This window comes from Cibotium barometz, chromosome 44 (assembly GCF_041138505.1).
Source record: "Cibotium barometz isolate CiBa-2024 chromosome 44, ASM4113850v1, whole genome shotgun sequence".
NCBI lineage: Eukaryota > Viridiplantae > Streptophyta > Polypodiopsida > Cyatheales > Cibotiaceae > Cibotium > Cibotium barometz.
Window position 1 is genome coordinate 38,950,513 of NC_141089.1, and position 11,996 is coordinate 38,962,508.

Sequence of the window (11,996 nt, forward strand, 5' to 3'; positions counted from 1 at the left end):
GAGGTGTTGAGAACTATGACATTGGTTTTACCAAGGTTAACAGTGAGATCTCGCTGTGTATAGAAAACCTATAGAGCATTCAGGTGCCTCAATGCCCCTTAGCTGAATCTGATATGAGCATAGTGTCATCTGTGTCGAGTAGGAGGGAAATGAGTATGACTGCAAGTGGAGTGCGTGGCCCACTTAATCTGTCAATGATGCTCGAGATCTCATCAATGTAAAGGCCAAAGAGAGTGGGTAATAAAGGGCATCCTTGTTTCACCCCAATAGTACTAGAGATCTTCTGTGCCATCCCTCTTGGGGTTCTCACCCATTGTGTGAGAGTGACTCATAAAGAGCGATGGTGCTCCAAATCATGTCGGATGGAAACCTAATCTACTGTAGCGCTAGAGTAGTCAAGCCCGGGGAAATAGTATCAAAAGCTTTGTGCGGAAGTCCACAAAACAGAAATATAATGGCGTGCTCTACCCTCGATGATGGCTCGAAGGGCGAAGATGTGGTGAAGGATAGAGCAACTCCTTTGCAAAGGAACTGTCTCTTTGCAAAGGAACTAAGCTCTGTCTCTAGCACCAATCCATATAGCTTGGCCAATCATGATCGTCCTATAGTTATTGGGGTCCAGTGTATCTCCGGCTTTGAGGATGGGGGTGATGGTGTTAGTGGACCAAGATGGCGGGAATCCCTCACCCATGGCTCTATTGAACATGTAGGCTAGTAACGGTGCAAGTGTGTCATTGGCATGGGAGATGTACTCGGCGGTGATTCCCTGATGATCCAGTTGCTCGCCCATTATGTAGTCTACGAATGATGGCTGTGAGTACCATGCCTAGTGTGAAGAAAGTGGTGGCAGCGGGGCGGGGCTGCTTGGGAGGGGGGGCGGTTTGTTTTGTAGAGGTGGCTGGTCGGGAATGTGATAGAGAGAGCGTGCATGTGAGTACGAAGTGTCTGGTCATGAGGGGTGTTGCTCGGGGTATGCATGTGAAGGAGGCGGTGCTGCAAATGTGTGAAGGATGGTGGTGAGCTTCGATGTGAGGGTGGCTTGGGGGGCAAGAGGGGTCCACATCTTGGAGGTGGTAATAAATGTCGTTTGAGTAAACACTAGCAAGCTCATGATCAAAATGGATCTGAGTGTAGTGAGAGGTGGGGAGATGGGTAGTGTACACATGAGGGTGAAGCGGAGATGGGTGTGGTCAATATGACGGGGTGAGTGGTGGGGTGGAGAAGTCACGGATGAGGCATGCCAAAGACAGAGATCCTAGTAGGTAATCCACGGTGCTGGAGCCGCTTCGGTGTGGAAAGCAGGTGAAGGCGCTTGGGGCATCCCGTTATAAATAATGAGACCGTGTGCAGCTTCGAGCTCGAGGAGGTATCTTCCATATGATGCCATCACCTTCCTATTTTGTGATGATCTCATAAGGCCTGTGTCACTGATGGAGTTCCGTGAGACTGGCCATGCTACTAAGCATAGGGGGAGTGGCTCGGTGGGAAATAGCATACTGCAATATGGATAGCTCTCTCTCTAGTCAGCTGTATAGCCACACCCATAGGTATCGTGCCTCCTTGTCCTTCCGGACAATGCTAGGAGTTCTTGAGGTGTGATCTGTAGAGGACCACAACGCCTCCCGAGCCTCGTACCCCTCCTAACGTGCGGGTCTCACCCCAGAAGGCTCACTCCCACTCGTAACCCGCTATGTATGGTAGTCACCTCTCAGGGCTCGGATGTGTCTCTGTGTAGAAGATGATTTCCCTACGTTTAAGGTCTCACTCATCCCTCTTGGGTCAGACCATAGTGTGCCGTGAAGTTCCATATGGCTAGCCTCACCTATGTAATCTCATAGACCCCACACCCCTATTTGGGGTGATGTTGGGTAATGATGATGCAGCCATCACTGTAGACAGCCCACGTGCCCGCCTTGCAGGCCTCATGTATGATCACCATGGCCTCGAGGTGTGCTACCTGTGCGGGAGTCAAATCATCCCCCATGAATATTTGTCTGCCCTTGAGGACAGCCCATCTAGACATCTAGGAAGACCTATCAACTGGTGGTGTCAAGGAAGTAGATGAGAAGAGGCCTCTCACATGTCATGTCTTTCCTGGTTTCTGTTATGAGACTGACAAGGAACACTATAAGGTAAGACTATAAAAGATTATTTATATGTAAAAGATTTGCATATAAATAAGGTTCACGGGATTTCAAATTGGAAATGTTTAAAGCAATGGTTAATAGGCATTAAGGTCAATGTAAAAGGGATGTAGATGCTTCATAAGGAGAGCCCAAAGGCCACAAAAGTAGGCACCCCCTTCTAAGGGGAGTTGAGGAGGCATTGGATAGTGAAAGGGCCATGCCTAGCCATTGAAAGGTCAAGGGGCTGAAGTTGGAAGGTCATGCATCACCTAGGCCTATATAACCATGTGTTTAGGGTCCATTTGGAATATGGTTGGGTGGAGAATCAAATGGTTGGGTGGAGAATCAAAGTTCTAGTCTTACAAGTCCTCAAGCTATTGATGCAAGGAGCATTACAGTTTCCACGTATTTGCAAAGGAGGTCCCATCTATCCCGAGTTTCTGGCAGAGGGTAACTGCATCAGCCTTAGGAGAGGACCCTGCTGGTAACCCCGGACATGCACATGTAGGGCCCTCGCCTTCTTGCATCTCTCCTCCTCCAAAGTTTCAGTCATGATAGCTTGTGGAGCCCTATTTCCTGATCTGTAGCTCTTCCCGCAGCTTGTCATTGGCAGCCTTTAGCTGCTCCACATCGGCTGCATGTACCTGGTGTTTGCTGATTTCTCTGTCCTCCACATCTTGTTTAATGGTGGCCTTAAGTGCCGTCATGTTGGCCTGAAGTTTCCCCAAAGCTGGGCTTTCTGTGGTGAGGGGGGCTGCCTTGAGTGCGGCCACCTGCTGCTGTTCCAGTACCTGAATGCGTGGGTCCTTGTCTTGTACTTCCTTCCAGAGGGCCTGCATCTCCTTGATTTGTTAGTTGAGAGCATGTCAAAGGTTTTCTTGAAATCACACCATGTGTTTCTCGTAGGTTTCCTGCATGAGGACTACCTGTTTCCCAAGCTTCTTCACCTTTCCCATTGCATGCACAATTATGTTGCTGCCTGAGTAAGGGTGGATAGGTAAAGGAGGGATAGAGAGAGAGAGAGAGAGAGAGAGTGCAGGATTGGGGGAAAATCAAAGGAAAATGCAAAATAAATTGTTGCGGCTACAGAGAAAATCAAAAGAAAGGGGGAATATCGAAGAACTGGAGAGACTGTTGGTGGGCAGCAAAGAGAGAGAAAATCCCATGAACTGGGGAGAGAGAGAGAGAGAAAGAAAGAAAGAAAGAAAGCTGTATTAAGGTCTACTAGAGGCCGAACTCGACCAGTGAAGAGAGAGGAAGACCAGCGAAGAGAAAATCCCACGAACTGGAGAGAGAGAGAGAGAGAGAGAGAGAGAGTGTAGAAAGAAAGAAAGAAAGAAAGAAAGTTATATTAACGTCCACGGGAGGCCGAATCCGACCTATGGGACAGATCACGTACATCCATTTACATTCCACTCTGGGTATCAATGCCAAAGAGGTCTGTGCAGCCCGTGGGCGGCGGGGCTTTGATAGCGTGCAGTTTGGCAACACTTATGCGGCCAGCTCACAAGCGTGGGGCTGCCTCCCACTACCCAGCAGAAGCTGCGAGAAAGCCTTAAACCGAAGGAAGAGTTCAAAGCTATGGCCACTCAATTAGAAGATGCTTGTCTACACTTTGCAGAGAGTGGTGATAGCCCTGCAGACCCCATCCAGCCTGATGATGATGATCCTGTTGCCTCCCTCAAGAAAGAGCTGGATGCCCTCAAAGCCCGGAGGGCTGCTGACAAGAAGGAGCTAGAATCCCTCAAACTCAACAAGCCTAGCCTGGAGGATGACACCTCAAAGCTACCCAAGACAGGCCAGATAGCACCTCTGGTGTAGCCTTTGTCAATCCATGGGCCACACGGCTCCAAAATCATTTTAAGTTTTACAAGTAGGAAGCCGCATATTCAGCTATGGTGACATGAGTAATAAGGCCATCTTCACAGGTGCAATCTATCACAATTTCTAACACACTAGATGCAAACAACACATGGATCCCCTTGACAATTTCTAAGGGGAGTTGGATTCTACTACAAACATCGCGAAGAAAGAAGCATAGAGGCTCAACCAACAAGTTTATATCAAGCTGAAAAGGAAGAATACAAGGATTCAAGCATGGGAGCAACCAAACATGCATCAAGGAGGTTCTTGTCTAGCATGTGTATCTACATAAGGAGTTGAGGTTAGATGTTTGGCCTCAAGATCTTCGTCAACATAGACCGAATTGTAAGTTTAATACATTAAGTGTAATCTATTCAATGGAAACATCTATTCTAACCTGTGTTTGTTTGTTGTCTAGATGTATATCCCTCATCATACATAGAATGGCAACCAGTTGAATCCATAAATGATGTTGTGCATGGTGCGAATTTAGCACAGGTGGAATGCGTAGGTGACTTGATGGCTTGTGCAGGTAGCAGGGCTGTGAGATGACTAAGGTGAAGGCAGCTGGGCTGGCAATGGGTTACATGCAGGCCAACAAGCAGGCAGACATGGCATGGGTTCACAAGCAGACATGGCAAGGGGTGGGGGGGAGAGAGAGATGTGACAGGATGAAGAGAGAAAGATTGCACAACTCAAATGATACTCCATATTAATAGAACCACCCTTGTACATGCTTTAATAGGCAACAAACCTTATCTTTTGACCAAAACCTAATAAGGGCTGTTAACACCCAAAGAGGGTGTTCACATCAACTAACTCTGAAATACCCAACAGTGTATGTACACCTTTGATGCTCTGGAATAGTGAGGAAGTACTTTCACCATTCTGGTTGAATGTCAAAGTCTTCGATTGGGATAGATCTCCACTCATCAGCATCTATATCTTCATAGCCTCCCCTTTTGTGGGCTGGATTCTTGGCCTTCCATCTGCAGTAGCTGTAGACAATAATATAACTTACCAACCTGATCTCCAAAAGATCTACCAGCTGTAGGTTGACCAGCTTTGTGTGCTTTTCCACATTCTCCCATGGTGTACCTTCTCCACTCATTGGTTGAAGCTCAACCATGTCCAGCATTGTGGCTCTGATAGGATATGGCATCCAAGAAGTTTGTGGTTTAAAGAGGTAGCCTCTGTGTGGTGGGATTAAATGCTATGATCTCCAACAAGGTTTGTAGCATGAATTTCGGTTTTAGCAAGACCTATGTGGACCAGAATGGTCCGTTTTTTAACCATTCACTTATTTCGGTAACCATATATCGATGACTCCTTTGAAGTATCCTTGAGCCTCTAGTACCGTGGTAGGTACCCAGCATCTCCTTTATTGTTCTAGAGGCTGCAAAAAAATGGATATTTTGGTTAACCTCTTAAATCGTCTTTCCTTGCTTTAGGTTGGGTCCATAGTAACATCGTAATGGTATCACCGTCCTTCATTTGAGCAGTTTGGTTAGCCAAATCGATGGTAAAATGTGTTGCACATTTTCTTCCAAGTTCCTATTAATACCTTTTCTTCCATCACAATACCTTTCCGGCCGTAGAGGGTTATTTCTAATGGCTTTCATAATCTTCAAGCCAGCATTACATCTTCTTCTGTTTGACTTTTCTCCTCTACAACTGTTGTTGTGGCCTTAGGGCTTACATCTTGACCTTTAGATGCCTCTGTAGTTGGTTGTGGTGCAGGTGAATCCTCAAGGTCTCGAAGGAGTATTTTCTTGGATTGCTGCAGGAATAAGTACAACAAGATGGTGCTGAATCTGCCCTATACTGGACTGAATTTGTGTTACCTCAGAATTTACATTTTTCTACTTGCAGGCTGCAGGACAGCACCATCTAGAGTGCGTTAATCTCCTTGTATGGCCTGCTTGAGGGCTGCCAGAGATGAAGCATGAACTGGAACTGAAGATGGGGAGAATGAGGAAATGTGGGCCTATATAAGGGCTGGGGAGCAGGTTGAGCTGGCCGACCAGGTGAAGGGCTGCGCCGACTTGGGAAAAATGGGATTTATCCCCTTTTATGCTGGCCAACTGGGTTTTATGGGCCCCATTGGCCCTGGGCCTGCACGGCACAGCCCAACAAATTACAGCATTGATGAGATCACCCCATGTCTACTCTTTTCATCTTTCTTCACCCTTTTTTATTCCATAGATAACCTTTGAATCATTTAGACCTTATAAATATGTTTTAGCTTTTTTGTCCGTGTTTTAGGGAGATTAAATCTTTAATTTTTTTCTTGCATGCTAGCAGGAATCTCAGAGTTTTGGTGAACAATCTGTGGCTAAGAAAAAAAGAGAAACTTTTGAGACACAGGATGAGGCTGCACAAGCAAGAAAAAGAGAGCATAGCAGTCAGCTGTGGGAAAGGGATGTGAGAGAAATGGAATGGAGTGCCGAAGGAGCTCAAATATATACGGAAATTTTTGTATTGAATGCTAAAACAGACAGAGGCACGTTTGGAAAAGGCTTTCGTAAGAAAGCTGATGCAGCAGAGGATGCTTATGTGAATGAGGAGGATGTCAATAATGCAGAACTATGCCATAGGGGCATCATAGAGGAATCTGATGCTACAGAAAATCTAGCTGAACATTTACAAGTGCAAAAGGAGAATGATGGCATGGGTGCACACCAGAGGGAAGATACAGGACAATTTTATAGGGACATTAGAGGGCACATTACAGGCAGACGACCATTTCAGAGGGAAGACACGGTACCATTCTGTAGGGCCATTATAGAGGAAATCACAGGCAAAGGATCATTGCAGAGGGATGAAAAAGAACCATTTCACGGAGACATGATAGAGGACTCTGATACAGCAGTGTGTGTAAATGACAAGGATGCAAGTAACGTGGTAGAAATGGACTATGGTGAGTATGGGATTGAGATTGCCAGGGACTTAGAGGTGGCAAGACTTCTCGAAGAGGAGAACAGGGGACCCTTTCAGAAAGAAGACACAGGCTCATGTCATAGAGACATGTTAGAGCTGTCAGGTGCTGCAGAGTGTGTAATCGACAAGGATGCAGATAATGTGGTAGAGATGGAATGTGGTGAGTTTGGGACCAACTGTGAAGCTGCGAGGGAAGACACAGGACCATCTCATAGGGACTCTATAGAGGAGTCTGATGCTGCAGACCATGTAAACAACAAGGATGGTGTGGTAGAGGTGGACTGTGGTGAGTATGGGAAGGAGAATGCCACCAACTTTGAGGCTGCAAGGCTTCTCAAAAGCAATGTAGCAGAGAACGTATCAATTAAAAGTGAGAATGAGGAGAGAGACATATTTGGGAAGGATATTGTAGAGGAAGCTTGTGCCGCCGGGGATGCGGATGCACATGACAAGGTTGCCGAAACAATGGAATGTGGTGAGTATCATGATAGTGACGTTGTCAGAGAATGTGAGGCTGCCAAACATAATGAAAGCAATTTAGCAGAGAATTTACCAGTTAAAAGTGAGAATGAGGAGATTCTTTGTGTTCAGCAGGATAATGACTTTAAGTTTGAATTGAAGGTAAAAGATTTTAGAGTCCATGAGGATGCTGCAGACAGTCAAGCCCAAGGCTGCCACCCTTGCATGGATGAAGTGAATAAAGAAGACCAACAAGGGGATTTCTCAAGCCCAACAGATGAGGCAAAGATTGCATCTGTTGTAGAAGCCAGACAGAAGATCTCTGAGAGTGGTTTGGAAGCTTTTCAGGTTTATTCTCGGGAAACTTCTCAGGTGTGTGTTCCAGAAGCTTCTCAGGTGTCTGTTCCGGGATCTTTGCAGGTTTGTTTTCCAGAAGAATCTCTGGTTTGTTGGCCCAAGGATGCTTCTCGGGTTTGTGCCATCCCTGAAGCCAATGATCATGCTCTTGGAAGTTTCCATTTGCCGAACCCCATTTTGCTAACAGCAACTGAAGAGCTCCAGCCTAGAAAAAGGAAGAGAAACATAATGAGTGATGAACAAATGGCTGTAATGGAGAATGCCCTCAAAACCGAACCATACATGCAAAGACATCCTGACCTCATCATGCAGTGGACAAGCAAGCTGAATAAGATGGTAAGAGGCCATACCAGATAGGGTGCATTGCTATTGTAGTCTTTTTGATGTGTAGTGGTAAGACCGCTAACCACACTGCCTGTACCTGCTCTGTGCAGGGCCCAGAAATCTCATACCAGCAGCTAAAGAACTGGTGAGCTATTGTATTCTTTATAGAACATGGACATTGTCTTCGCAAATCATGCACCTTGAGGTCTCAGATTGTTTTTCAAAATGATGGCGTGCTGCAGGCTAAATAACAGAAAGGCTAGGTTAGCACGCCAGCAGGCCGCAGACATTCCTGCACACAATGGTGAGGTGCGAGTATCAGTGTATAATAATGATGGGTCCGCCGCTGGTAGCAGTACCTGCAGTGGGAGCTCAAACGACCCCAATAAGTCAACCTCGGCTGAGGACGGCGGTAACACTAGAGATTCTGGCAGCACTTTACAAACAAGGAAACCTTCAACAAGCATTGGGATTCCTCAGTGCAAACTGGCCACTGAAAACACAGATGCAATCATGGACTTTGAGGTGAATGCAGTGAGTAGATCCCACACGGCACTAGATCTGACCGCAGTCAATAGATCTTTCATGGAATCAGATGCTTATGGAAAGCATAGTTATGAGCTTCCTGAGATTGATTTGGTCCCCGGATCTTCTCGTAGATCAGCACCGGTCAAGTTTGTCAAGTGCGAAGCTGGCCAATTCGTATCCCTGTTGGATAAAGACGGCAAAGAAGCTGCCACTGGAACCCTGTATCAGGTTGAAGGAGTTTGGCAGGGTAAGCGGATTGATGAGCATGGTATTTGCATTGTGAGCATCATGAATTTGAATGTTGACAAAGGCACTAGACTTCCGCATCCATCAATACTGACAGGGAATACATTTGAGGAGGCTGAGAAGCTGTGTGGACAGATGATAGTTGCATGGGATACAAAGCGTATATTTCTCATCAGCTGATACCATTCAAGTCGTGGCACTGGTGTCTGCTATAGAGCTCACAAATTTCTTAATATATTGAAGCATTGAATGTGCTTGGCCTTGCTGGAGTTTTTGAACAAAATGCCGACTTGCCTGCAAGTGCAAGGGTGGTGGCTCGATACGATAAGGACAGTCATTCACATGGAAGAATACTCACACATTTCTTCTACCACAGAAGCCCTTGGCTCATATCTATGCAAAGGGAAGAAATCATCCTCTTCACATCTACTCCTTTGTATTGGCTATGAGAGGGTGTTTTGAGGACGTAGTTAGGGCTGACAGCCCTAGTGTGAACTTGTATGAAGACCTAGTCTGGGCTGCATTACAGTGGGATTAACAGCCCTTGTCTATGTAATGTGGATGGTAGTAAGGCTGTGGCACCTTTGGTTAATAGGTGTAGGGAGCCAAACCTGTGGCACCTACCAAAGGACTGATTTTTTGATTGAAGACCGGGTCAGGATACTCTGTGTAATTTGCAATGCAAGGTGTAAATGTAAGACTATGAATGCAGTAATTCATGAAAATGGAAGCATTGAGTTCTTGTCCTGATATCAACAAAGGGTAATATTTAAGGTACGTGTATATTTTTGGTAAGGCCATGGTTAATTGTATTTGCTATTTAATCAAAATCGCTTACATCTAAGTCAACGGGCTCTAGCCCAAGTGGTCTAGCACGGGCTGTTCTACCCTACCCAAACGAATGGACCCAGGTTCAAACCGTGACATCCGTGGTGTGTGTGAGTGGTGCGATGCTTGCATTGCATCCCGAAAGGGGCTTCCAGAAAAAATATATATATATATATAGCTTACATCTAAATGGTTTGAAGATTTGTGAGGAGACTCTTGTAGAGTTAAGATTGCACTTGTAAGGCTGAATTTGAACTTCCCATTGGTGGTGTATTAGCAAACATGCAGAGTTCTTTTGAAGTCCTCTTCCAAATTGTAAATGCTGTGCCTACATAACTCATTAAGCTGCATTTTAAATAAGAATTATTAGCACCAAATTTTAAGTGTTTTTTGAGCTAATTTTAGAGTTTAACCAAATGTCAACTTGAATCGTGAAAAGTTGGTAGAATTCGTGTGTGAGATTATATCCAAACTCTAGTAAAAGGTCAATACTTCTCTCCATCAGTCATTGTTTGGGTTGAGCTCTTAATATATCCTTCGAGTGACCGTCTCATCATTGGTCGTAGAATAATATATCCTACTTATTGAAACATACTGCAATACATTACAGCAGATCTTGGATCTCTAACCAACACGATTGATTATGGAAAGTCGTGTAAATTTCTGTTACCCTTCAGTTCCACTTTTGTTGAGGTAGACGAGAAGTGTCACATGTTCCTGGATACTTTTGTGCTCAAAATTTGAAAACGTGTAACTCAACGAGGTCTTCTTTGTTGGGTATTTCGGAGCCTCACGTCTTTGCCCATCTCGTTGTAACCATCCTGTGTGTATGAGTCTTTATATTCATATGTATGTGTATATGTGAACACTTGCTTAGGTGTAAACAACCCCTTATATGTGGATATGATAAGTCTGCCGCAAGTCATTAGTATGTGTGTGTTGACGTGTGTCTTGTGTATGTGTAAATTGTACTTGATGAACTTCAACACATCTAATCAAGCTATCATTGAGTTGTTCATATACTCTTTGTTTGAGTTCTCTCTCTCTCTCTCTCTCTCTCTCAACATGCACAGCAGGGATCTATTTGATCCCTCGTAACTTGCATGTGATCGCATTAGCTCTCTAACCCTAATACAAGGTATTTGAGCTAGGATTAGCTTCTCTCATCTGTATCATGCGAAGTGTACTAAGCATGTCACATCTTGAATCTTGCTTTGATTGTCACTTTTATCTACACCATAGACAAATCATTGCTTAGATAATGCATTAAATGATTTGTTAAATAACCACTCATTTTTGCACAACCACATTGTCCACATGACTTTGGCTCTAATGATGATACATAGTGTTTGGGAGCAACCAATATGCACTCCAAGCAGAACCTCTTTCTAGGTAAGGTTCTTGACTAGGATTGGGCGCAAGCACTCATGCAAGAGTCTCAGCACCTCCTCGCTCCACTGGCAAAGGTAATGTATAGATGCACGCGATTCCACCTTCTTATTGCATCTAGGATGTAATCCACTTCCAATGCCAATTCTTAAGTCTCTTTTATTTGTCCACAAGTCTTTGTGCATTAATAACCATAGGAAGTAAGACTTCTTAGGGGAGATAATAGGAGATCAAATTTTGGAGAACTTGAATCCCCACTGCTTGGCAATCCCATAAGATGCGCCATCTCTCATTCAGTTTATAGTGCAGGGTAGGCTCTTGAGAGGGTAGCCAGAGAATGGGAAACAGATGTTTTCCATGAGAAGGCTTGGATCAAGAAGGGACCCTGGGTTTGTAGCATTGGGGCAATATCAAGATCCCACAGCAGCTCAATTCGGCTCTGAACAAGTTGCTCATCTCTCAGAACCTTTACTTTTAGCTCATTTGGAAGAAGCCATCTTTGATTGCCTTTGTACCATAGGTCTCCCCCATCATCTTATCCCTTTCTTGGATAGCCTCTACGTGTGGGTATGCTCACTAGGGATACAGTTTTTCAGGACCATTGACAACCAAAATGAGTCCTTGTGAATAGTTCCCCAAAATCTTCTGAGGTTACTAGCGAAGAATATAACTCTTTTTTTGCATCTATTCCAAGCCTTCCACATTGATTTAACCAATAGACTTCCCATAGGCTTGATATTCACTGGCCAAGTGGCTATTCACTTGTGGCATTCTGCAACTCTGAAGTTGTTCATATGCCTATTAAGCAGAATGGACCACCACTTCTCCTTGTTCTGAAGACTTCCTATAATCCATTTAGCAGCCATCCTATCCACCACCTCTTCTATATTCGGCACTCTAAAGCCACCTTCATTCTTCAACAGTATGCAAGCTTGC

The 11,996-nt window shown here is 44.9% G+C and overlaps 1 protein-coding gene across 4 annotated transcripts in view; it reads left to right on the forward strand.

The window, feature by feature from the left end:
* Nucleotides 1–9,603, forward strand: part of LOC147613264 (uncharacterized) — a 229,187-nt gene extending 219,584 nt beyond the window's left edge. For all 4 annotated transcript variants that reach the window (XM_086782544.1, XM_086782543.1, XM_086782546.1 and 1 more), the window contains 3 exons: nt 6,294–8,081; nt 8,180–8,214; nt 8,312–9,603. In XM_086782544.1, coding sequence (XP_086638670.1) covers nt 6,294–8,081; nt 8,180–8,214; nt 8,312–9,023 — 2,535 coding nt within the window. In that variant the 3' untranslated portion in view covers nt 9,024–9,603. The remainder of the gene's footprint in view (nt 1–6,293; nt 8,082–8,179; nt 8,215–8,311) is intronic.
* Nucleotides 9,604–11,996: the final 2,393 nt, after the last annotated feature.